We start from the raw sequence: 27,102 nt of genomic DNA on the forward strand, positions 1-27,102 counted from the left end.
TCTTTTGGCAGAATTTCTATTCAGAATGTATTTTGTTAATAAATTAACTCATTTTCTATTGTAGCTGCCCAAGGGAATTCTTTCCTGGTGAGTGGCTTAGAAAGCAAAAAGATATTGTCATCCTTTTTCCTTACCTATATATGGACTAATTTTGACTACTCGTTTTTTATTTATTCTTTTTTAGGAAGCTAAACTCCAAGGTGGAAAGGAGTCAGAGCTGTAGTGACACAGCCCAGGAAAGAGCGAAGAGCAGAGTCAGAGCAGCTCCAGGCAACAAAGCCAAGGTACACCTCAGCCACAGACCTCCGGGGCTTGTGAGGCTTGCCCCATCACCCCCTCTGCACATGGTCATGAAATAAACTATTCCAGAAGAGAAGAAGCAGAATGAGCCCAGGCATACTAGTTATATTGGAGAAGTCCACAAACAGATGTGAAGGAAGAAAGTTTGAATTAGTAGCCAGATGGGTAGAATTAGGGCTACTAGAGAATCCCCTTTCTTTTTTTTTAAGAGACAGAGTCTCACTCTGTCACCTAGGCTGGTGTGCAGTGGTGCAACCATAGCTCACTGAAGCCTCAGACTCCTGGGCTCAAGTAGCCTTTCTCACCTCAGCCTCCCAAGTAGCTGGGACTACAGGCACATGCCACCACACCTGGGGAATTTTTAAATTTTTTTGTAGAGATGGGATCTTGCTATGTTTTCCAGGCTGGTCTCAAAGTAATACACCTGTCTCAGCTTCCCAAAATGCTGGGATTACAGCACTTTGGGAGGTATAAGCCACCATGCCTGGACAAGAAACCTTTTTTAAAGCTTTAGATAAGTGTTTTTTCTCCCCTACAGATTTTCAGTTTTATGAATTGTTTGAAGTATATAGGATTTTCTGCTAAATGGTGTGCTTTCTAAGTTAGGGATTTTCTCCATTTCTTAGGCTCACATTACCCTTCATCCCTTTTCTTGTCCTCCCCTTCCCTGTGCCTCCACCATCATAAAGGAATGATGAAGGAAAATGTATATGTATGTGTGTATGAAGGCATAATCTTTTTAATCTCTTTCAGGTCACAACTATGACTCCAGCCTCCAACCCCATCATTGGTGTCCTCTTGTCAACTCAAAACAACCGCTGCGTCTCGGCCCCTGACTTAACCATCGAAAAGCGTCTACCCTTCAGCTCCCTTTCATCCTTGGCTTCCCTGCATAAGCCAGAGCGTTCTATCAGCCCTGAGAGCAATGACAGCATTTCCGAAGAACTAAACCATTTCAAGCCCATTGTCTGCTCACCATGTACTCCTCCCAAGAGACTCCCTGATGGCCGTGTGCTAAGTCCCCTCATCATCAAATCAACTCCACGCAACCTAAACAGAAGCCTGCAGAAGCAGACTTCTTATGAGGCCAGTCCACGGATCCTCAAAAAGTGGGAACAGATCTTTCAGGAGCGGCAGATCAAAAAGACCCTTTCAAAAGCCACTCTTACCTCTCTGGCTCCTGAAATGGGGGAAGAGTTACTAGGCTCTGAAGGTATCCATTCTAGCAAGGAGAAGCCACTTGTGGCTGTAAATACAAGATTATCTGGTGGGCAGGTCCTCTCTGAGTATACTGGACCCACCTCTGCTGATCTTGATTATTTCCCCTCTGTTAGCCAAACAAAAGCAGAACAGGACAGTGATAATAAAAGTAGCACTGAGATCCCACTGGAAACCTGCTGTTCCTCAGAACTCAAAGGGGGAGGCAGTGGGACTTCTTTGGAGAGGGAGCAGTTTGAGGGGTTAGGGTCAACTCCAGATGCCAAGTTAGACAAAACCTGTATAAGCAGAGCCATGAAAATCACCACAGTTAATTCAGTGCTACCCCAAAACAGTGTTTTGGGTGGAGTCCTCAAAACAAAGCAACAATTGAAGACATTAAATCATTTTGATCTGACTAATGGTGTTCTAGTTGAGAGCCTAAGTGAAGAGCCACTTCCTTCTTTGCGTCGAGGCCGGAAAAGACACTGCAAGACCAAGCACTTAGAACAAAATGGCTCCCTTAAAAAACTGCGACAAACCAGTGGGGAGGTGGGTCTGGCCCCAACAGACCCAGTCCTGCGAGAGATGGAGCAGAAGCTTCAGCAAGAGGAAGAAGACCGACAGTTGGCTCTGCAGTTGCAGCGCATGTTCGACAACGAGAGGCGGACTGTGAGCCGGCGAAAAGGAAGTGTGGATCAGTATCTCCTACGGTCCAGCAACATGGCCGGGGCCAAGTAGCACCTAATGAAGTGTTACCTATTTTTAAAAGTTCTTAGGCCTTGATCATTTATCCTGAAGAACTGAGTGTTCTCACTTTGGTTTTATTTTAATGGCAAAACACTGTCTAATATGGTTCTGAGAGGTTCCAGGGCCTTTGTAGTCAATATCCAAGGGAAAAGCATCTCCGTTTCTCTGTGACCCAGGCCAGAAGCCTGAGTGACCCATCCCTAAGGGCTTCTGGGCCAAACCTGGCAGCACCCACTAGGAATGAGATTTGGAACGGCCTCAGGAGCATAATGGCCACAGTTAGTAATGGTAAAGAGGGGATACCTTCTTAAACTGATAGACTTCCTGACTTCTTTCAGCAGGGTATTGTTTTAAATCAGCCTTGCAGATAAAAATTAATTCCATCTTTTTCAAACAAGTGAACAATTTAGTTCCTTGGCAGATCCAAAATGATAGATGGTTATGTTACACTTTCTGCTGTCCCTTGCCAAAAATAAATAAATATCAGTTAAGCTTATGCCTTTACAAAAGTTAATTTACATTCTCTGTTTAAAAAATAATATTTGGTGAATGCTATATAGTTGACACAGCACATTTACAGACCTTATTTAATTTAGTCTTTCCAAGAGACCTCTCATGTAACTGGCATTAGCCCCATTTTTAGATGATGAAACTGCAGTGCAGATGTTCTGGTTCTCTCAACTACCAAGTGGCATAACCCATGGATTTTCTAAAGGTTTCCCAAATAGATCACAACCTAAGGGTGTGCCAGGGGAGCCTAGGGGAAGCTAGGCTGGGCATTGAACACTGATAGTGCAGAATCCACATGCAAACAAGATCGACAGGGTGGATAAACATATATGTGCATTATCCCCATCCCCCTCAGTTTAGAGCCTTCTGCTTTTCTGGGGGTTTCAGCCTATGAGACAAACTATAATCAGGCTTCATTATTACTTTTCAAATGGCCAAGGGTTATCTGCAATGTTGATCTAAAATCCTAAAAAATCACCCTGAAGTCAGGCAAGGAACAATACTTAAACTCCATACTATGGAAACAAGGTATCTAGCTGGATGCAGCTGGTAAATTCAGTCCCATGGACCTTTGGGGGTTTATTTTCCTTAGCAGCTGACACCATGTGTCTTTTGCATCCCTGGTGGTGCTTGGTGCTTCTGCCCATCTGGGCTCATTGAGAATAGGGATCAAGATATGATTTTAGGGAATTTCTGATGGGCTGGCACGCCCCATGTAGTATGAGTTACTATATAAAGTCATGTGACTGGCATTTTAACAGACCTTCCAGAGCTTATATATCCCAATATATGTTGTCTCCTTTGAGTAGCCCCAGCAGGATACTGCTTAGTTTTTCCAGTGCCATTGGTGAAAGCATTTCTGGAACTGTCTTCAAAGACTAGAAACACTGACTCCCAAAATGCTAGAACTGGAAGGGACCTTAATGGTTATCTATTCCAGCCTCCTCCTAAGGTCCTCCTCAGCTTCTAGACCTAGAAGCCAAAGTCCAGAACAGTGACCCATTGATCAAGGCAGATAGTATAACTCCTTTTAAGTGTTCTCAGATTTGCCTTTTCTCAGGGCAAATCTTCAGTGTTTTGTGGTTATTTGTGGTTAAGAGAGAGAATTTAATGTCTGAGACTAGCCAGCAGCTATTTGAAGCCTCTGGGAAAGAAGGTGGCTTATCAAGTGGGTTTGTAGTAATGAGTGCTGCTGTAAAGCAGAGCCATTTTCTTGTGCAGCTCATAGTTCCCAAACAGTTCCCAAAGAGAAATTCCAGAGATGTCTTAAACATTGTGGTCATCATTGAGATAGGTAGAATCTCTTTGGTGACTACTTTGGTGGGGAACATCACTCACCTGAATGTATGCATTCTGTGTTCTCTGTGTGTGTGCACATATGCAGATGTATGTTTTAAAAACATATACCAAACTCATGATTTTATAGTCACACCACTTCAGTTCTAGGCCCTACCAACAATTTATGTCCTCCAAGGGCTGCTGGAGGGCATGTTTGTGCCCAAAACAGAAGAGCTGGCTCTGGTTTACAGAAGACAGGGAGGGTGACCTTACTATAAATGCCCTTAGAGGAAACTTATCAGTTACTGCCATTTCACGCATTTCCTTTTTGATCTTAGTAAATATTATTGGAAGGCTAGTCTTGTTGGTAGGAGCAAAGACACTTATTTTTCCACTTGCCATCTTTTTCTATATCTCCAGTAATTTGAAAAACACTTTTCAGTTGGAATTGATTTTTGTCTTTGGTAAAAAGAAATATTTTTAATAGATAAAAGATATATATTTTAAATATTTCCCCAAATTAATACTTTCATTTTAAGAATTGCATAGCAGTTGTAACAAGTGCAGAATGAAGAACAAATTCTTGTTAAGCAAATAGTCCAAACTCTAGGTCCAGCTTACTGCCTTCCCCCCTTGTACCTACAGTGATGCCTAGGATGGTATTGACAGTTGTTTTCTAAACTTCCTGCTGAGCAACAGTCCTTCAAATATAGGTAGAGTGGTCTAGGTTAAGGAGGGAGGAGGGTTGATCTTTAATCAGGTTGGCTTTGGAGGAAGGAAAAACCACTAAGGTATTATCTGTATTTTAAGATGCTTCCCATCCTTAATAACTAAAACCTGAATGCTTTTCTTTCTGAAAAATCTCCCTCTCTCCTTCCATGATTGTGAAGTTGGTTAAAAGTCGATATGTTGATGTGTATTATTTGGGGGAACAGAAAAGGACAAGGAAGGAGACAGAATGATGGGAAGGGTTTGTGAGCTAGAGAGGTGCAGGATTTCACAAAACAAATTCCTCACAAATCATTGAAGCCCAGTTCACCATACAAATTATCCATGTCTTACTCTGTTCCTTGTATATATGCATTCTGGGTTTTTTTTATTATTAAAGGGGAAGTTAGGGGGGAGGGTGAAGGTCAGTCTGAGGGGAAATCCAGGAAATGTGGTACCCTTAGAAGGGGGCTGTCAGCTCTTTTCCATAGAGAGGGAAAGAAACTTTGAGAAAATGTTCTTGACCCATTGATTGTATCTGCTGGAAGAAGTCATCTGGGCCTGTTGGGTTGGTATCAGATCAGGGGATTATGCATCCAGCCCCTGGCCCCTTTAATATATTTGCCTCTTTTTAAAAAAGGTTAAGTCTTCTTGGGTGAGGCTTGCCGGGGAAACTCCTAAGTGGCTTCACTTATTTTTTAAATTTTAATTTAATTTTTAAATTTTTGCTTGGAAGAAGCACTGGTAATAAATGTTTTATTTTTTGTTCATTTTCCCTAAAGGAAAAATGTCCTTAAGAGATTAAAGCTCTTAATTGATTACTGTCTGGTTACAAACTGGCAAACTGACTAAAATGGGAAGCTGCCACCGTGCCTGACTCATGCAGCTGATGACCGAAGGCTCATCCTTTCTTTTCTATTTGACAGACATTTACTGAGCTTCAGACTTGGGCCAACCCTGAGCTGGACTGTGGAGATAAAGCAGTTCCTGCTCTTGAGGAGCTCAATGTCTAATGGAATGCATTTGAATGTATGTGTGGCTGGAGAGTTCGTTTATGGTCTTAGGAAAGCCATTTCTGGTCCCATTTAGAAAACTGACCAGCACCCAGCAAGCTGCATTCTACATTTTAGAGACCCCATTGGTATTTGTGAATTTGATTGCACCACTGCTTTTCCTTTACTAAGTAACGTTATGGAAGGAGAATGAATTTTCTCCTCTAGTGATTACAGGACATTAACATCTCTTCAGAAGCTGCTTTTAGCTTAAGCCCCAAGAAGTGAGGTGGGTTGTGGATCACTGACATGGTCGGGGAGGCCCACACCTCAATTCAGTAACCTCCTAATCTCTCCCCCAACCTGATCTCTCATCAGAGCTGGCAGCAACTTGGGATTCCTTTCCTTTTTCCTGCCTAACTTTTCATTGAAATGTCTAGTAGGAGAGTGAGAAAAGAGAACAAAGGCTGGGTCACAGTCATAGAATGTTACAGCTGGAATGGGCATGGAAATCATCCAAGTTAAACTTCTTCTCTGCCCCCCGCCCCCACTTTTTTTTTTTTTTAACCAAACGAACTTGTGATCCAGTGCCCTATTTTATAGTGTAGTTTTCCAGGGTCTGAATAAATAATCGTTAAAGTTTGACACACGCAGACACACGCACCAATGATGGGGATACCCCCAAATGATTTAGGAGGTTATTTTATTTTAATAGCTTTTTCTTCCTGATTTTTTTCAGTTAGTTAGAGTTAAATGTACCTATAGCCCCTGAATACATGCTCAGGTAGAGAAAGTCTCCATAGTATAAGTAAGTAATATGAATGTGGAATCTTGGAAAGTGATATATTTTGATTGGAATAATTTTAATTAAATTTAATGATTTTAATTAAGAATTAAAAGCCAGCTAGCCAAATTTTCTTTAAAAATTGGAAACTCATTATGGTCTTAAATTGTTTTCAGGCAGGCTTTTCCTCATCAACCCATAGAGTGGTCTTTTGAACTGGTATCTAAACATACCTGGTTATGAATTCTCAAAAGAGAAAGCAGGTCTGGGGCGGGGTGGTCAGGAGACAGATTCTAGGGAAAGTGCTGAAGAGATTTTCTTCTGAAGATGATCTAGGAAATGCATCTTTATACATGATTGTTAGCTGCTGTAGCTTTCTGAAGAAGATTGTAGAAAAGAGACTAAGATATATGCAAGGGTCACCAGTTTAGAGATTAGTCAAATTGGAAAAAGTGCCAAGACTGGATGTGCAGATTGTTCTATGTATTATCAGTATTTTTTTCCTCTTAAGAAAAAAATTTACTCTCTCTCCTTTGTGAGTAAATGCCTCCTTAATGCCTTTTAAGTAAGGTGGCAACTTTTAACTGTCATCTTGTGAGAGGCAACCTCAAACTCTAAGCAGACTCCCTCTCTCCCTTTCTGGTGTCTTAAATCAAGAACTAGTTTGAAGCCAAGGCAAAGCAAGGTTTGTTCATCTTCCTTTCCTGTCATTTAAGGTAAAACAGGCAATGAACTCGCTCTTCAAATACCATAGTTCAAGAGTAGCTGTTGGCCCTGGTTCCAGATTAATATAGCAGCAGGCAGATTGCCCCTTCTTGGGGCCACCACCCTCCAAAGCTGTGCCACCAATGAGAGCATTGGGTTCAAGTTTGCATCAAACATGGTATTACCAACACTGAGCCTCCAGCAGAGCACTTAAAAGTCCTAGTGAGAGAATAGATACTATGCAAGGGAAAAAAATTTAAATGCCAACGAATAGATTTTTTTTTTTTGAGCCTGATATACTGTTTGTTTACTCTCAACTCTTTGTACAAATATTATTGTCCTAAGGGCCTTTTCCCCTCCTGCCTAGAAAATAGGTTGTGTATTGGTTTTATTCAACCTGCTGTCTGCTTTAGGATTGGAGAAGGTACCTGGATCCTTGTGGACTGCCACTGCTGGCTGCCTCCTCTCCAACTCATCAGAAGAGCATTTTGACAAAGACAGAGGACTTGGACCAGGGCATGCCCTGTTGGGGATGTTTCTGTCAGCAAGGACATGGCATGGAATCAAGTGGGCTGATGTGTTGTTATTTAAACAGTACCAAAGTGCATTCTTCTATGTATGTTTGCCTGCTTGAAGCGAGGCCCAAGTTGAGAATACAGTAAAGGAAACTCATGAAAGTGGATGTTCTGTTTCTAGTCAGAGTCTTGTCTCTGGTGAACAATCTCAGACAAAAACATGGGTTAAGCTTAGGCTGTGTGTGGATTTTTGGTGCTGTATGTGCTCTGGGAGATGCCCCATGTTGGATGTCTTGCTTTGGCATTCAGAATGGCAGTAGAGATTAGGAGCAGGGATGGGGTTTCCATGGTGTACAACGTCTTTTGGCATAAGTTATGTCCAGTTTACAGTTTGCTCCAATTTACTGTCATGTTCACATTCAACCATTCATGCTCCTAATGAAGGAACCAAGAAAGAGTCTGAGTAAAGAACGAATATACAGGATGACACTGTCCCTGCACATTAGGGCTGTACTCACAAGATCTGGTTTTTAAAAATACCCTTTTTTGGAGCCATTGTTCAGGAATTTGTTAAGATCCCCTTGGTGTCAGTTTCTCATACAACAGAGAACAAATGTATCCCTGTTGCATCTGAACTGGAAAACCATTTTTAGAGGGAAGTGTGACAATGCTGCTGTGGCCTGGGTTCCAAGAAAGAATGCATGTGGCACCCAGTCTATTGCCCTGTGCACCCACTCTTTATTGCCGCTGGGCCAGGCACCAGGTCATGCCTGGGCCAAGGAGGGGAGATTCTGACAAGGGGATGCCACCTTGTGGCCAGCAAGTGGGGCCCAGCTGAGCTCTGAGGCCTGTGGCCGGCTGGTCAACCTTGAGGTGCGGTCCAGGGCACAGAGCCCTCGGGGAGAGCTGGGGCACAGGCCGGGTGGTGCACACAGCCCCCATGCACAGCTCTAGCCTTGTGAGTCACTGGCTGTGGGCTCCTGGCAGAACTCATCCATGAACTCGAGGAAGTGGCCGAACTTGGGCTGGCTCTCACTCAGCGCTGGGCAGGCCGTGGGGAGCGGGGTAGTCCCGAACACTGTGCGCAGAGAGCCACTCACCAGCTGCCGGTAACGTGCCTGGAACTCCTTCAACAGCCTCTTGGCCTCCAGGTACTGCTTGTGGTTCACCAGCCGCCGTTCTGTCCATTGGTGCAGGACAGCACCTGCAGGAAAAGAAGCCAGGAGAGGCACCAAGCTCATCCTGGTTCTCACCCAGCCAGAAGCAAGAGGATTGGGTCCAGAGACCCTTGGAAAATGGGATGGTGTGGCAGGAGGATGCTAAGGGGCTAAAAATGGCCTTTCCAGCTTGGGAAGTCACTGACTTCCTACTGCCCCTACACATTGACTCTATCTTAAGCCCTGGTTCAGGACCTTAACATGCTGTGTGATTTTAGGCAACTCCCTGCCTCACGCTGGCTCTCCTTTTGTCCATCTACATATAGAGACTGATGTAGGCAGTTGCTCTCTAAGGGCCTTTCCTGCACTGACACAAGCCCTTTCTTTGCCTTTAGTCAGCAGGCGTGAACTGGATCTGGGATCCTGGCAGCTGTGGCAGAGCCGTACCTAATGGAGCCTCTGTAATGTTCCGGGGATCCCGCAAGCGAATGAAGATGTCATCCAGAAGTTGGGCTCTAGTCTTCTTTGGGGGTGGAATCGGGATTCTCTGGGCCTGGCAGAAGGTCATGGAGGAGGGTGTTATCCCAGGTTTATGCACAGACTTTCCTGGCCTAACTTCATACAGTCACAGCAACAGGCTGGGGGGCATCTGGGGGTGCTGGGAAAGCATGGCCCTCAGAGGGTCCCAAGGTGACAGCCACATCTGTAATTGTGAGCGGTACTCAGGGGCCATTTACACATTCAGTGAGCTGGATGTTTACCCGTTTCTCTTTGTGAACATAGGGTTTCTGAAGAGTGTCCAGCTTGGGCTTGGAGGAGTGGCACAGGAGTGGGTGCTTCAGCATTTGTTGCAGGGCTTGTGCATTCTTCTGGATTCCTAGGGCAAGAAGGCAAGACTGAGTCAAGGCACTTCCCCCTCCTCCTCCCAGATGCCTCCCCTGATTGCTTCATTCCTCAGTCTCACAGCAGCTCTAGGTAAAAGGATTTGAGAGTCCCCAAAAGAAAACACTGCCCCCAGGTTTCTTCCGGATCTGTTCCAGTGCCTGAAGTTCCATCATTCTTCAGTGAGTATTTGTCCCATATTATAATGGAAAAATAGCACAGATTGTAATGGGTAAATAGTATTGGAGTGGGGGAAAAGGCTGGCTCCAATGTGACCCCATTAACCTCAGGGGGTTATATCGCAGGGGCTGACACCCAGAACAGCCCAGCTGAATGCCAGTTGCTTTGGAAGTACTGATTAACACAGAGATGAAGCTGCCTCCTTTGCCTCCAACCAGATAGGAAGGATTTTGGACGTTCAGTTTGGGAACTTAACCTGGGCTGGGAAAAGCTCAAGAATCTGGCCATTCTGGGTGTTCATTCATCAAACTTTTCCTGAGGAGAGACTTTATCATCCAGAGCAGCTAGGCTGAGACCGACTAGAATCTCTGAATAAACTGTGGCTCCCCATAAGCCAGTGAAGGCCCAGGCCAGGCCAGGGGTCCCAATATGTGGGGTTTCAAACAAAGGACACCCTAAAAGGAGCCCTTTGACAGGTATTTAGACAGAGGACAGCACCCTAGTTGGGAAAAGACAGCTTGGTGCCAGACTTGGCTTGACCCTGACTTGCTCTGAGCTGTGGAGATGGCCTCTTGCCCTAGAGCAAGGATATGCCCTCATATACCCTTTGGCTCAGTGAAGGCTGGATCAGGCTTGGCTGTCAGCAGTTCTTCATAGCCGTGGTACTTGCTGGGAAGGAAGGCAGTTGGGAGCTTCCTCCGAGTCCCTTTCACCTCTCTGGGTGCCGTTGGTGGTTTCTTTTGGTCTTTCTCCTTTAACTCTAAATCATCCTTATGGATGACGGAGGAAGGCAGTTCACTCACCTGTGCCCAGGAAGAAAACGCATTCATTTGTCATTCATTCCATGAACATTCGGAGTATCATCTCTGTGCTGGTCTCTGCTGGGCCCTGTTAAGGGCAAGGGTAAGACCAAGACTGGGATGGAAGAAGGCAGATATAAAAATAGACAATTGATAAATGCTTTAACAGAGGGAATACAGTGGTTTTGGGTGATCCCAGAGGAAGCTCCAACCTAGCCAAGAAGCTCCCTTGGAGGAATGCCTTAGCCTGAGCTAAGTCTTGAAGAGCCAGGAGAGCCATCCCTACGGAGCAATGGGGAGAGGTGTGGACTGCAAGTGATGAGAAAGAATGATTGTTTCAGACAAGGAACAGCACGAGCAAAGGCGCAGAGGTAAGAAACATCAAGGTGCATTTTGGGGGAACTAAAGATTGGTACAGTTAAGTACAAAGTGAAGAGATAGGCAACTGCAGTGGTAAGCAGGACCCGGATCGGTAAGGACCATTATATGCCAAGCTGAGGGTGCGTTTTATTTTGTATTTTCTTTATGCTCACTCTGATGGCAAACCGTGGAGGATTTTAGCCTATCCTAATGGCTTTATAAGAAATCTGTATGTCATGTAGGGATGTATTTATTTATTAAAATTACTCACCAGGTGGGGTGGCACATGCCTGTAGTCCTAGCTACTCAGGAGGCTGAGATGGGAGGACTGCTTGAGCTCGGGAGCTCTAGGCTGTAGTGCATTATGCTCCTCGAGTGTCCACAGTATGTTTGGCATCAATATGGTGACCTCCCAGGAGTGGGAGACCACCAGGTTGCCTAAGGAGAGATGAACTTGCCTAGGTAGAAAATGGAGCAGGTCAAAACTCGCATCCTGATCAGTAGTGGGATGGTGCCTGTGAACAGCCATTGCACTACAGCCTGGGCAACATAGTGAGACCCCATCATGTATATACGTGTGTGTATTTGTGAATATATATTATATATACACACGTATGTGTGTACATATATATGACCTATAACAAGCAAAAAAGCTGAATTAGCAATTTTTAAACTTCCCACAAAGAAAAGCCAAGGACCAGATGGTTTCACTGGTGAATTCTACCAAACATTTAAAAAAGAATTAATACCAATACTTCACAAACTCTTCCAAAAATTAAAAGAGGCTTATTCTCTGAGGTTAGTATTACCCTGAAATCCAAACTAGAGAAGGACATCACAAGAAAGGAAAAATACAAAGCAGTATCACTTATGAATATAAATGCAAACATTCTCAAAAAATATTAGCAAACTGAATTCAACAAGTAAAAGGGATTATATACTATGACCAAGTGAGATTTATCCTAGGAATGAAAGGTTGGTTTAACATCTGGAAATCAATGTAATATATCAAAACCATATGATCATCTCAGTAGACATAGGAAAAGCCCACTCTGTCATGATTAAAAAACACTCAAACTAGGAACAGAAAGTAACTTCCTCAACCAGATAAAGATCATCTATGGAAAACCCTCACCTAATATCATAATTAATGGTGAAAGACTGAATGCTTTCCCCTTAAGAACAGGCACAAGACAAGGAAGTCTGCTCTCACCACTTCTGTTCATCATTGTATTAAAGGTTATAGCCAGGACAATTAGGCCAGAAAAAAAAAGATTTTTTTTTTTTTTCTGAAAACATGGTGACTCATAATTGATTGTATTGCTTTGGCCGCTAGGAGCTCAGAACTGCATTTCGTCAAAACATCTTTATTATAATAGCAGCAGTGCATGATGTGCATGTTTGAGTGACAGAATTACCCTTGTACTATTTCCTTTCCTGTCCGTATTTTCTTTTCATCTAACTCTCTCAAATTGTTTCTTTTAAAATGCTTATTTATATTCTGCATTGCTCCAAAAAGGTTCTGAGATATTTCTTTAAGATACTTTTATACTGTATAAATTTATATGTCACTATAAGTCATCTGTGGAAAAAGAAATAGATGGAGAGTTAGACCTCCATGAATGGATGGATGTACATCCTGGAAAGATCTGGCAGTGAGCAGACTGGAGGGGCAAGACTGGAGGCAGGGAGATCAGGGAGAGGGATGGTACAGTAATAAAGTTCAAGGGGGCCCTGCCAACTCTTCTAGCCTTATATTACCCTTTGCCACATGCCACCCTTCTGCTGCACTGACACTAAACATTTGTGGTTTCTGCATGTACCATTTTAATTTCCTTCCTCTATCCTGTTTCATGCTGTTTCCTCTGTCCAGAATGCCCTTGCTGCTCTATCTTCACCTTTTTAATTCCTACTCAGCCTGTAAATCTCAGCTCAGTTGAGCCTCTTCCAGGAAGCCCTCCTGGGCTGGGGCAGAGGCATCTCTCCTTCCTCCAGGCTCCCAGCCTCTGGGATTCCCTCAGTCTCAGCACTGACTACATAAGCTGTTCCTGTCTATGTTCCCCATTATACTGAGAGCACCTTAAGGGCACGACCTGCATCTGATCTATGTTCCCAGGATCCAGAGGCAGCATCAAAAGTGAGGAGACCTGAGGCAGAGAGGTACAGGCAGCAGCAAACCCCTCTGAAAAACTAGTTGGAATCACACCCCAGTCAGACCCCAGATCTTGACTGTGCCACAGAACCATGACTTATCCCCATGGGTGTCCCTATCAGGTGTCCCTATCAGTATCCTCAGACCAGAGATCTCCCAAAAGAGGCTTGCAAGCTCCGCCAAGGGTGCTGACTTCTTGTTTCCAGACCTGCCATGTGCTTGTTGCTCCCAGCTGTCCACAGCAATCGAGCCTAAGGGCTGCACAGGAACCTGTGGGAGCTAGCAACAAGTGGGCAGGGGCAGCTGGATACAGGTACCTGGGTCAGGAAGATGGACTCTGTGCTCTTGGAGTCCTCATCTGATGGGCGCTCTGGGCTGAGGCGGACAGTTGTGTCACTCAGGTGGGACAGGGTCTCTTCACTATGCACAGTGGAGTCGGAGCAGATGGGAGGCAGTGGCACGAAGGTCCGGCGAGATGGGGAATGGCCTTCCAGGCTCTCAGTGGGCATCTCTGACTCCACAGAAGTGCTTTTGGTAGTGGGCAGATCTTCAGCCAGCTCTGCCTCTGGCTCTAGCATATCCTTTGAGGGAGACTTGGTTGTCGTCACGCGCGGGTGATGGAGCACCAGAGGCTGCTTCGGCACCTTTGGGATTTTGCTTTTCACCTGTCATGGAGAAGGGCCAGAATGAATTTGCTTCCTAATTAGGATTCTCTCCTCCTGGGCCTCACTAGCCTAAGGCCACTTGTATAGCAGCCGGAGTGCTGGGTACGGACTGAGGCGGGGGTGGAAAGGGAAATCATACTTGTTGGGCATCTATGATGTGGCCCATGCATGATGTAAGTTGTTTTATTTCTACCTTGAAACTACCCAATGAATAATTATCCCCAATTTTATAGATGAGGAAACAGGGGCTTAGAGAGGCAAAATGACCTGTCCAAGTCCCAGAGTGATTTGGCGGTAGTGCCTGGACGATGTAATTCCAGTCCTGGGCTCCAGGCTTCATGCTGCATCCCTGACCATATGTCACGCTGGCCCTCAGTAGTCTCATTCTTCAGATGAGGGTTTAACATGGTGCCTATGGCTTTCCCCAGGGACTCCGAGGAGAGGGTGTTGGGGAATGGTCCTGTATTTTCTGGAAGATGGCAGCACCAGGCCCCTTTCAGGATGCTGTTCCCTATACCTTATATAAAGATCCTAAAGATAGATCTCTCTGAAGATTCAGGACCAAGAAAATAATTCCCTTAATTAGTAAAAGCCTGTGACCATTCTCCCCCTCCTCCTCAGCCTCAGCTGCCAGGAGGTGTCCATGTGCCCTCAGCTGGGTTTAGTTCTTTCTTTTTCCCCCTTTACATAGTGGATTGTTTTCACTCTTTGTCAGAGGTATTTGGTTCACTTATATCTGTACTTTTACTGAGAGATGTAAGTTGTGTAGTGGAAAGATTGCAAGCACTGTAGTTAGAAAAATGTGGGCTGGAATACAGGTCTATCCTTTGAGCGCCTATTTCCTCCTTGTGCCTGTCTCACAGAGTTCCACCCAATGAAATGGTGTGTGCAAATGTACCTAATGGACTAAGGAGGGCGAAGGATGACTTTTATAAAATATGTTACTTTAAAAAATGTATTTCCTTTTGGAAAATATGTGGAACCTCAGTGTTTAGACTCTGAGGGACCCAGAGTCTTTGTCTGAATCCATGCCACAAGGCACAGGGCACGGACACAGCACCGCACCTCAGCATCTAAAACACCAAGCGCCATCACTTGGCAGCTGGCGGGAAGGGACAGTTCCCCTTCCCTCTCATGGCTCTGTGAGAGAGATGTGCTAGAGGAAATGCTCTTTCTCTATCCCACCGCTACTTTCCCCGCCCCTTCCCAAGGGAGGAATGGGTAACCTAACTGGCCAGAGGTTGAGTCACTGGGCCCTGCTTCAGTCGTGGGCTGGATTACTGCTCATCAATGAGACCAGGCTATTTTATCTTCCATTTGTGTCCTCACATCAAAGGGCTCACACAGCTTCTTGGTTACAGGCCTGCTCTGGCAGGTTCTCCATTTTCCTCCTGTCTGTCCATGCCTAGGTGTGAGGGGAGGGACTGCAGCCTTTGTCCATGTAACCCCAGGGGTCTAATCTGCATTTCTAGCCCCATCTCTGTATGCACAATGAGGACATGCAGGCATCCCCAGTCTGACTCAGGACTAAGTCACATTCTTCAGTCCAGAATAGAGGGTGTTTGCCTACATTAACAAAGCATTGATTTGTTTCTCATTTGGCCACTGGCATCTGTGTTTATTTAACTCATTTAGCTCAAAGGTTAGTCAGAACCTTTGATGGGAGGAGGTGTGAGGGGTCCCCTAGGACCCACACTAACTTTTAACAAGTCAGTTCACCTCTCTGAGTCTGCTGCTTCATCTACTGTGAGGATTATGGGATAGCATACACGTAAGAGCTCTGCAGAGTCCTGGGCATGGGGCTCTGTAAAGGAGAGAGGATTCTGCCCCTCCCTGGCTGGCTGATGGGAAATGATGGGGCAGATCCTTAAGAGGAGGTAACAGACAAGGAGGAAGATGATGGAAACCTTGGAATTTCTATTTCTGACTTCAAATGCTTGTCCAGTCCTCTGAGGACGTCAGACAAGAGCCTGGCTGGACAGAGGCGGGCTGCAGAGAGGGTGGCAAGGAAACATCTGTATTTAACTTTTGGGATCAGCAATGCTCAGCCCACCTTTTGGCTGTAGAAAGACTAAAGTTCAGGAGGGAGGAGCATTTCACAGAAATTTTTGAAATTCTTCAGATGAAAGAGGGATTTCACTTACTTTATGGCAAAGGAAGCAGACTTCTCTCAACATAAGGAAACACTTCCTTAAGATTCAGGCAGGAGATGTATTCTGGTCCTGCCTTAGCTATTCTTTTTTTGTTTGTTTGTTTTGTTTTTGTAGAGACAGGGTCTCACCCAGGCTGGTCTCAAACTCCTGCCCTCAAGCGATCCTCTCGCCTTGGCCTCCAAAGTGCTGGGATTAGAGGCGTGAGCCACCACGCCTGGCCCATAGCCATTCTCAATTACTGTAGGTGACTATAACTTTCAATGGTAAGAGTTTTAGGAGTTTAAAATATATTTTCATATCTGTTGTTTCATCCAGTGCTCTTCCCAAAGCAAGGAAAGGAGAAGGCAATGCTGAACCTAATGGAGAGATTCCAGGCACTGTGGAGTGAGCAGCTCTACAGCCAGGTTGGTTTGCATACATTATAATAGGCTGCACTCTTCCTGGGGGTGAGAGTCCTGCCTTGGAAGCCCTACCTTCCATGATTCCTTCCGAGACATCAAAACATGATGCTTAGGCTTTACTATCTTCCTTCGAATTAAGTGGATTCCCAGTCGCTCCTGGAGGAAGCTCTTCAGCAGTGGAGGGACCCCTGGTGCCATGATGGGAAAATAAGATTACTATTAGCTAAAATTTATACTGGGGCTTACTATGTGCCAGGCACTATTCAAATTGCTTTACATGTATTACTGAAACTTATTCTCAACCCTAGGAGGTAGGTACCTCATTATTCCCATTCAATAGGCAAGGAAACTGAGGCACAGAGAGGCTAAGGAATTTGTCCAAGATAATAAAGATAGTGTGGAGTGATGATCAGAACTTCACTGGTGTCACTCCAGGGCCCAGGACTCTAAAATGCCTCCAACTCCTGTATCTTACACAGTGGCTCCACTGCTGACCACCCCATTCAGTGTGCTCTGGGAAGAGAGGCTCCTGCAGTTGGGGCTGCACCCCTCTGCAACTGGGAATTGGGAAATGAGGTCATGACAGAACTGTTCCACAAAGCAGGGTGTGGTTCAAAAGAGCTCATACAGGATTTAAAGAATTCCATATTCCATTCCCAACTCAGACTCTTTCTTGCTGTGTGACCTTGGGCAGATCATGAACCTCCCTGAGCCTCAGTTTCTACCACTGTCCGTGGGGACAATAATGCCTGCTCACAGGGTTACTGTCAGGAAGCGCTGGTACAGAGCTATTTCCTCCATTCCTCAATGTACCATGAACCTTGTCTACCCCGACACAGAGTAGATCCCAGGGCTTGGCATTGATGAGGTGGGGATGAGGGTGCCACACTGCTCCTTGGGCACTGGGTTGAGAGGGGGCAGGTTTGCGGGCACTATACCTCGTGTATGGGCCACCAGAGGGTTGTTATGAAAGACGAACTCGCAGAGAGATGGGAAGAGAGCTACTGGTAGGACAGCATCCTCTTTTGCGATCTGTAATGAATGCAGGAGAGACTCTCAGGTTGACACTACCCCTCACCTCTACCCAGGTATGTCTAGGCCCCTCACTGCAGGGCTACATGCTTGCTAGGATTGGGGGTGGTATTGGGTAAGACATGCTGCTGTGGATGGGACTCGCTGCTGGGTGATGCCTTGACCCTGCAATAATACCTACTCATGCACAGAGTACCTTGCCCCTCCTGTCTGAAATTCCACCATCACTGTTGCGTGTTTAAGAGCTAAGAGTTTTTCCTCTTTCTTCCATGCTGGATATGTAGCCTACATCAAATATTAGGGAAGCTGGTGGCAAAATAATAAGAACAAACACATTTTTCGTACGAACAAACTCTTTATCTCATAAAGATTCTGGAAGGTTGGCAGGGCATTGACTTTAACTTCAGGATACAATTTGACACTTCATCTTCCTCAGCACAAACCTCTACACACTTCTGATGGCTCTTTCACTGAGGCCAGTCCTGGGCACTTATCTGGGGATGGACAGGGGGAAAGGAGGACCCACACATCTAAGGGATAAGTAGAGCCAGTGTTAAGAGAGACTTCATGGCTGTCTGGGACACAGAGAATGCCCTGTGAAGCCAGCCTGCAAGTGGTGGCTTATTGGCCAAGCCAGCCTCTGAAGGGCAAAAAATATACAAGCTTTGTTGAGCAGTCTGCCTGGAAAAGCTGGACCATCTTGGCGAGAGTATTTATTTGCAATGGAAGAGTATCAGGGACATCAGGATCGAAGGGGTCAGGAGTCGGGCAGTGGCCGATCAGACCCCTGGACACACTGAAAGGTATTGGGTCAGATGTAGGACCCAATGAAGGTACTTAAGTCCAAGGGCTGGAAGAGGGAGGGCACTTCAGTTTAGCTTCCTCCGTAGCCTTACTGGATAGCACTAGATTTCCACTGAGCAACTAACTTCTTTCATTTTTATTCATTCAACCAACAAATATTTACTGAATACCTACCATGTCCCAGGCACTTTGTTAGGAATGAGCAAAACAGACACAATTTCTGCCCTCAGAGAGCACTGTCTAGTGGGAAACAAGCATTGGAGAAACAGTAACACAGGAGAATAGATTTACAATGTGATAAGTGTCACAAGAGAGGTGCATGAAGTACCAGGGTCATCTGACCTAGTCAGAGAGGTAAAAGGTGTCTCTGAGGTCTGAAGGAGGGGGAGGAGGTAATTAGCGAATGCAGTGAGGCATGGAGTGTGTGGTAGAGAAACCTCTGTATTAACCAAAACCATTTCTCTACCTCTAGCACATGGATTTTATCTCCTAGCCTCCCAGGCAGCTACATGTGGTCACATGACCCAGTTCTAGCCAATGCAACTTGGGCAGAAGTGGTAAATGCTACTTCTATGCACAGTCTGCACCCTCCTGTACCTCCTCTACTTTCTTCCCTTTACCACAGTCCCCCTGCTTGACCATCTAACAGGATACATAGGATCCAGTTGAGTAGTGTTAAGACCCTATGAGATGACAGAACATAGCCAGAGGGCATCTGGGTCTCTGAATGATCATGTGGAAGGCCACCTGCCAACCAGGAATATCCAAGATGGACTTTGTAAAAGCAAGAAATACACTTTTATTGTGTTAAGTGATTAAGATGTTTAAGTTTGTTGCAGTAGCTAGTCTTACTTTAATGCAGAGAGGAAGTGTCCTATACAAAGAGAAAAATGTGTGAAAGGCCTCATAGCCTGCTGGAAGAGTTTAAAGAAGGCTAGTGTGACTAAAAGCAGAGAGAAAGAGGGCACCTGGTGCAAAATGGGGCTGGAAATGCAAGTAGGGGCCAAACAGAAGGTGGTTTAAGATTTGGGTCCTTGGGGAACTCATTAGATGGATTTTAGAAATATGAGGACCTAAATTTGACAAGACTTGGTGATGATGTAGATATTGGGGGGGCGGAGGATGGGGAGGTACAAAAGAGAGAAGTATCAAAGGTGACAACTGGTTTTTGCCTTGAGTAACTGGATGGAAGATGAAGCTATTCACTAAGGGAACAATGAAAGAACATACGATTTGAAGAAAAAATTTATCAATTTGCTTTGGGTATGTGTATGTTGGCGGTACCTTTGAGGCCTCCAGGCAGAAATGTCAAATAGGCAGTTGGATACACTGGTCTGGAATACAGAGGAGAGGTCTGCATTAGAGTTAGAAATTTTTGAGTCACTGTTCATGGGCCAGTGGCTATCTGAAGTCATCCCTAGGGAGACAGTAGGGAGTGAGAGGAAAGAAACTAGGAGTAGGCCTTGAGGGACTTTAACATTTGATCTTCTAGACCAGGGATCAGCAAACCTTTTCTGTCAAAGACCATATAATAAGTGTTTTAGGCTTTGCAGACCATATGGTTTCTGTTGCAGCTATTCAATTTTACTATTGTTGTACAAAATCAGCCACAGACAATTCATAAATAGGTATGGTGGCTTTTTTCCAATACAATTTTATTTATGGACCCTGAAATCTGAATTTCATGTAATTTTAACATGTCATGAAATTTTATCCTTGTTTTGATTTTTTTCAATCATTAAAAAATGTAAACACCACTCTTAGCAAACAGGCTATACCAAAACCAGGATTGGGCCCATGGCCCAAATCTGGCCCATGATCCATTTACTAAAGTTTCATTAGAATACTACCTTTCTCTGGCTGGGCGCGGTGGCTCAGGCCTATAATCCCAACACTTTGGGAGGCCAAGGCAAGTGGATCACAAGGTCAGGAGTTTGAGACCAGCCTGGCCAATATGGTGAAACCCCGTCTCTACTAAAAAAAAAATACAAAACAACAACAACAACAAAACCCCACAAAAATCAGCTGAGTGTGCTGGCGGGTGCCTGTAATCCCAGCTCCTCGGGAGGCTGAGGCAGAAGAATCACTTGAACCCAGGAGGTGGAGATTGCAGTGAGCCAAGATCATGCCACTGCACTCCAGCCTGGGCAACAGAGTGAGACTGTCTCAAAAAAAAAGAAAAAAGAAAGAAAAAAAATACTACCTTTCTCATTTGTTGCCATATTGCCTTTTGTCCCACAAGGGCAGAGTTAAGTAGTTGCAACAGAGTAAAATATAAAATTCTGCTGCCATTATCTAGACTTCAGAGATAGAGGATGAACCTAAAAAGGTGCCCAATATGTTTTGATAAATGACTATAATGGTGGTCAAAGTGGGTGTAGAGTCTTGTGTGTACAAATCAAGGGGTCAAGAGACAATCACTAAAGAATGAGAGATGCAGAATTTAATCTTGTCAGGATGCAAAATTACATTCACCCAAACCAGGTGATTAAAAAGTTGAAGAAAATTACAATTAAGAATTGATAAAAAATTGAATGATACTCAGGTCATGTGTGTGGTATTTTCTGTGAAATTAAGCCCAGCTGAAAGGTATGGGCTTAGGATTCTGGCTGACACAGCAAGCGGAAATCTGGCCATGGGGCTAGCCTGTTCTCTCTCGGGTGAGCTGAATGTTCTGGAGATGCATTCAGGTTCCAATGATAACTTTAAATTTCTTCTCAATCTCATTGGATTAAGGAGAGTGTAACAATCTGTCACATTTAGGAACTAAGTATTAAAGACCAAGTGAAAGTGATTATTTTACTTTTGACACAACAATTTCTAGTGAATATTCTGAGTAATTTTCTGATGAATATTCTAGATGTATAAGTTCTGTTTAAAGGCAGAATTTATTTTGAAGTTTGTAACTTTAATAAATTGAATATTAATTTCAACACAGCTGTATTATTTGACATGATTAAAACATCATTCATGGGGTCGGGTGTGGTGGCTCACGCCTGTAATCCTAGCACTTTGGGAAGCTGAGGCAGGTGGATCACGAGGTCAGGAGTTCAAGACCAGCCTGGCCAATATGGTGAAACCCTGTCTCTGATAAAAAACAAAAATTAGCCAGGCGTGGTAGTGGGTGCCTGTAATTCCAGCTACTTGGGAGGCTGAGGCAGGAGAATTGCTTGAACCCGGGAGGCGGAGGCTGCAGTGAGCCAAGATCGCGCCACTGCACTCCAGCCTGGGCTACAGAGCGAAACTCCATCTGAACAACAACAACAACAACAAAAATCATTCATTCATCTAACAAACTTATTGAGCACCTATCATGTATCAGGTAATATTCTAGATAATGAGCATATAAGATGTAAGCAAAACAAAGTCCTAGTGCTAAAAAACAAAAGCACATTCTGGTAATAGATATGTGACAATAGACAAAAAGATATAATATGTTAGGTGGTAACTATCATAAAGTAAAATACCATTTAAAAACTCAGGTGCAAACATAGAAAAATGGAAAGAGTGCTGCTCCAACCTTAAGAAAACTACTGAATAATCTATAAAATCATAACTTTTCTTGAGTCCAATAGAGAGCTAACATCCCAGGACAATCATGCGGCCTGAAATCTAAGGAAATACTGGCACCTCCAAGGAGAGATGGGACACAGACACTGGCCTGCCTGTGGCAGAATGTGGCAGATGTAAGTGCCACACAAGCACTTAAGAAGAAATCAGGTAAAAATTTTAGTGAATTTATAAAGACCAAGCGTGGCCTAGAGTAAACCCCTTTAAGCTGCAGACATCCAGGGAGTTCACACTCACTAGTGTGAGAAAGACTGGAGGCAGGAGAGAGATTGATGACAGCCTTCCTCAGTGGTGTGAGCCTGGAAGAGGAGATAGCTCCCACCACAAAAAGGCAGGGGGCCTTACCAACCCTTCTCCATAGTTAACGAAAGCCTTCAGTTGCTGAGGAAGATCAGCAAACCCTGTCAGCTTGGGGCACTGCATCTTGGGTAGGGAAAAAATTAAAACCCACTATTCCTGTGGTTGGAGCAGGAAACCAACCTGGGCCTAGCACATTAGAGGTCTCCTACTGCTGGGAGAGGGGTAGGACCACTGAGAAAAGCCTATCCTTGAGACAGGGTTGGTCCCAGGGCTGCCTAAGACTGGGGCTAGAGCCTCCTTTTGGCCCCTACCACCACTTGCTACTTAGCAAGCACTAAGTAGCAAGCAAAAGCAGTCTACTGCTAGGGGGAGGAACAAGCATGTGGAGATAAACTCCTCTGAGGTGCAGGCACTCAGGGAAGGATGAAAGCTGAGGACAAAGCAGGAAAACTGAGAAAAACACTCTGGCACCCTAGGAAAAACCAGCTATATGCTGTCTAAAAGAGACACACCTTAACTACAAAGATATAAATAGGTTGCAAGTAAATGGACAGAAAGAGATACACCATGCAAACAGTAAGTATAAGGAAGCTATGTAGCTGTATTTAAATCAAACAAAATAGACATCAAGACAAGGAATATGATTAGAGGCAAAAAAAAAAAAAAGGCAACTCATAATTTATAAAAGTATCCATACATTTGGTAGATATAAATGTATCTGCATCAATAGCAGACTTCAAAATACATGGAGTAAAAGCTGACAGAACTAAAGGGAGAAATAAGCAAATTCACAACCACGTCTGGAGATTTTAACACACTGTTCTCAGTGATTGATAGAACAACTAGACAACAGTACAGAGAAGATCTGAGTGACACAACCAACCACCTTAACTTAATATTTATAGAACACTTTCCCCCAAAACTGCAGAATATACATAGTTTTTGAAATGCACATGGAATGTTCACCAAGACAGACTGACCATAGGGTGAATCATAAAACAAGTTTAAATAGATTTCAGAAGAATGACATCTTACAGATTATGTTATCTGCACACAAAATAGATTAGAAATAAATACAAGACACCTAGAAGAGCCCCCATATATTTGGAAATTAACTAACTTATAAATAACCTGTGGATCAAAGAAGAAATCACAGGAAAAAGTGAAAATATTTTAATCGAATGAAAATAAAAAGAAAATATATTACAATTTGTAGGACTCAGCTAAAGCAGTGCTTGGAGAAGAAATGTAAAGCTTTACATGCTTATATTAGAAAGAAGAAAGGTCTAAATCAATTAACTAAAATTATACTGCCTAAGATGCGAGAAAAAGAGGAGCAAATTAAAATCATTTTAAGTAAAAGAACAGAAAGTTATGAGCAGAAATCAATGAAATGGAAAACAGAGAAATCCAGTGAAACCAGCAGCTAGTTTAATAAGAAAAAGTCAATAAAAGAGGTAATGTCTAACTATTTTGGATCAATAAAAGACATAAATTACCAATTTCAAGAAGAGGGACCTGTGATACATCTATGGTCCACTGATTTTCGGCAAGGGTGTAACAATGGGGGAAAGAATAGTCTTTTCAATAAGTGGTATTGAGAAAGCTGGATATCCACATGGAAAAGAATGAAGCTGATGCCTGTCTCACACTATATATAAAGATTAAGTTGAAATAAAGACCTAGATGTAAGAGCTAAAACAATAAAACTCTTAGAAGAAAACACTTGGGGGAGTTTAGCTGTATCAGCTGCTTGCTGTAGAGGAATGTAAGCAGAGTATCTTACAAGTTTCCTGCATTTCAGACTTGAGTAGGGCTCAGTTAGTGGGATTTTACAGAAAACCAAACAGGACATGAACATTGGAAAAACATGTTAAATCTGTCCCTTATCCTTTATATCTGCTGTTCCCCTTAGGCTACAACATTTCTACCCTCACTTGACTCACCCCTCTTCACCTGATTAAACTCACTGATTCAGATCTCAGCTTAAACACCACTTTCTTGAGAACCTTCCTTGATCCCAAGTATTAGGTTAGACACCTCCCCTCCATCATTTACTTCATAACACTGTGAATTTCTTCATAACACTAAGCATGCTCGTATTGTGATGATTTGTCCATATCAGTCTTCCTGTCTTCCTTATAGGTGATAAGTTGCAAAAGGGCAGAGAGGCCAAGTCTCTTTCCACAGCTGTATATCTAGTGCCTACCACAGAGCCTGGCACATGGTAAGTGCTAAATAAATATCTGTGACTGAAGAGATGGACTCCTGCCTTGGCCTGAACTCCTTCCACTTTCCCCACCCTGAGAATTCCTGAGCCCATGTACCTGTAATGCAGGGAATTGAATGGAGGGTTGGTTTTTAGGCCAGAGCAACTTGCATCCCACCTTCCCATCTGTGCCCCTGAGTAAACAGGAGAGGAGCAGAAAGTCACCTTGTTGTAGGCCAGGCTAAGGTATCTCAGCTCTGGGAAGGGTGGGGCCAGCGTCTGGTTCCTGGCCTTCAGTGACTTCACAGGAAGGATCTCGAATATGGGAGGAAGTGAACATATCTTGGTTGTCTTAGAAAGAAGGAAAAGTCAAAATCAAAGTGCCCGATAATAAATAAGGCCACTAAGGGCCAACAGACCCTTTCAATGGAACAGGGTGGAATGAATGACCTTCCTAGAGAGACTTGGCCAAAAGAGACATGTAGAGTCATAAGGGTAGATGTCGCCATCAGCCCAGAATTCTGGCTCCAAGTTCTCTTAGGAGAGTTAGCTTACATGATGAGTTAATTCTCAAGCACCCAAAGTTCCATTTTCAAGTTTTCTGAGGCCACAGGATAATATAGCACTGGTGCAGACATCAGAGGTACTTGGTCCCCACCCCCTCCCTCTGCCCTACAGCAGCTTACCCTGAATTGGCCCTTCTACACAGTTGGGCTAAAATTTCTCCAGAAGGCAAAGGGGAAGGTGCTTGTGTTCTTAAGGGGAATTTTTCTAGTGAGGAGAGGGAGAGGGAGGTGTCTTGAGCCTTGAACACCTGCTCTGATGGGCTAGCCCACATCCTCGAGTGGAGGGTCTTCATTTGAGGATGAAACAACAGTCCTAAATGACTTCAGCCTGTCCGTGGGAGCTGAATGTGGCATGCTGCATCTGGATCCCTTGCAGGGTCATGTTCTTTTCATACAACCCAGACTGCCACAGGTTCAACATATTTGATCAAGCAGAAAAAGGTAATTGTTGGTTTAACTATACATAACTCAGTACACTCACTGATTCCTGAGTTCGATGGGACCACAGGATATTATAAGGGTAGATGCTGGGCTAATGGTTAGGTTCAGATGAACTAGATTCCATCTTAAGCTGAATTAATTAATCACTATGGAATCTTGAGCAAGTCACTTAAATTTTGCTTGTTCATTCAGTGAACATTTGTGGGGCACTTACTTTGAGCCAAGTATTTTGTACCCTTCTGGGTCAACTTGTAAAACCACACAAGTGGACAGGTCAGTCATGGGTGAGCATAAAACAAAAACTAGCGACTGTGTTTGGGAACTCAGATGACTCGCCTCTCCCAGTGATCCCAAGGCAATCTCTTGAGACGCAAGAGTGGAACATGGTGGCGGTCTGATAAGGCAGTATCCTCCACTATGTAATTCCCTACTTGGAGCAAGGCTGTGTGAACTGAAAGGGGTAAGTCATACTGCAGTACAGAAAAGGAAAAGCCAGAGAGTCAAGATGAGGAGTATCCTGACCCAAGGGCGTAACTGGCCCTGATGGGGGCAGAGAGGGCCCTGTCTTGGAGGGAGATGCATCTGATTTTAATAGAGAAAGGCCCCTAAAAGTCTCAACTATCCAACTCACTTTCTAGATTTTCAGATTTCAGAGAGCTGATCTGAGCACTGAGCAAGCCTACAAATTATCTTTGACTTGTGTGGTAGACTGTTTAATGGCCACAAGCCCCTCCATCCCACATACATGCCCTTTTGCAGTGTGACCTTGCTGCTCCTCCCATTCAGAGGTGGAGACCATGTGTCTACCCTCCTGAAATTAGACTGGCTGTTACATAAGAAAAAATGTGTCTGGTCTTTGTCCCAGGTTCCTGGCACTGAGCTTCTAAAACCCTTGGAATTTTCTGAGTGATAGGAATATCTTTGTTATGCAGGACCCCTTGAGTCACACCTGAGTTTAGGATAATGAGATGACTCAGGATGGAGGCTGGCCATGCCAGAAAGACTAACCATGTGACTAGAGAGTTGGGGCTTTGCACCAGCATGACCCCTGGGGAGGATAAGGAACTAGAAATTAAGTTCAATCAGGTGGCCAATGAGCCTCCAATAAAAGCTCTGGACTCTGAGGTGTGGGTGAGCTTCCTGGTTGGTGAGCACATCAATGTGCTGGGAGGGAGACATGCCCTGATTCCACAGGGAGGGGGCATGAAAGCTCTCAGACCTCACCTTATATGCCTTTTCATTTGGCTGGTCCTGATTCGTGTCATTTATAGCTGGGGTCCCCAACCCTCGAGCCACAAACCAGTGCCAGTCCCTGGCTTGTTGGAACTGGGCCGCACAGCAGGAAGTGAGCAGTGGATAAGTGAGCGAAAACATCATCTGTATTTACAGCCACTCCCCGTTGCTCAAATTACTGCCTGAGCTGCACCTCCTGTCGGATCAGCAGTGGCATTAGATTCTCATAGGAGCACAAACCCTGTTGTGAACTGGGCATGCAAGGGATCTAGGTTGTGTGCTCGTTATGAGAATCTAATGCCTGATGATCTGTCACTGTCTTCCATCACCCCAAGATGGGACCATCTAATTGCACGAAAACAAGCTCAAGGCTCCCACTGATTCTACACTGTGGTGAGTTGTATAATTATTTCATTATATATTACAATGTAATAATAACAGAAATAAAGTACATAATA

At 44.3% G+C, this 27,102-nt stretch overlaps 2 protein-coding genes across 52 annotated transcripts in view; one reads left to right on the plus strand and one right to left on the minus strand.

The window, feature by feature from the left end:
- RNF169 (ring finger protein 169) overlaps nt 1-7,906 on the plus strand; it is an 88,968-nt gene extending 81,062 nt beyond the window's left edge. For both annotated transcript variants that reach the window (XM_063783250.1, XM_522106.8), the window contains exons 5-6: nt 185-284; nt 1,054-7,906. In XM_063783250.1, coding sequence (XP_063639320.1) covers nt 185-284; nt 1,054-2,238 — 1,285 coding nt within the window. In that variant the 3' untranslated portion in view covers nt 2,239-7,906. The remainder of the gene's footprint in view (nt 1-184; nt 285-1,053) is intronic.
- XRRA1 (X-ray radiation resistance associated 1) overlaps nt 6,425-27,102 on the minus strand; it is a 107,806-nt gene continuing 87,128 nt past the window's right edge. For 18 of the 50 annotated variants that reach the window (XM_009423761.4, XM_063783219.1, XM_016921610.3 and 15 more), the window contains 8 exons: nt 24,630-24,755; nt 17,428-17,521; nt 16,562-16,677; nt 13,588-13,935; nt 10,563-10,761; nt 9,658-9,773; nt 9,344-9,449; nt 8,458-8,943 (listed from right to left, as the gene is read on the minus strand). In XM_009423761.4, coding sequence (XP_009422036.3) covers nt 8,690-8,943; nt 9,344-9,449; nt 9,658-9,773; nt 10,563-10,761; nt 13,588-13,935; nt 16,562-16,677; nt 17,428-17,521; nt 24,630-24,755 — 1,359 coding nt within the window. In that variant the 3' untranslated portion in view covers nt 8,458-8,689. Of the gene's footprint in view, nt 8,944-9,343; nt 9,450-9,657; nt 9,774-10,562; nt 10,762-13,587; nt 13,936-16,561; nt 16,678-17,427; nt 17,522-24,629; nt 24,756-27,102 lie in introns of all 50 variants that reach the window. The other 32 variants (XM_009423763.5, XM_063783241.1, XM_063783222.1 and 29 more) reach the window with 4 other exon arrangements.

This window comes from Pan troglodytes, chromosome 9 (genome assembly GCF_028858775.2).
Source record: "Pan troglodytes isolate AG18354 chromosome 9, NHGRI_mPanTro3-v2.0_pri, whole genome shotgun sequence".
Lineage (NCBI taxonomy): Eukaryota > Metazoa > Chordata > Mammalia > Primates > Hominidae > Pan > Pan troglodytes.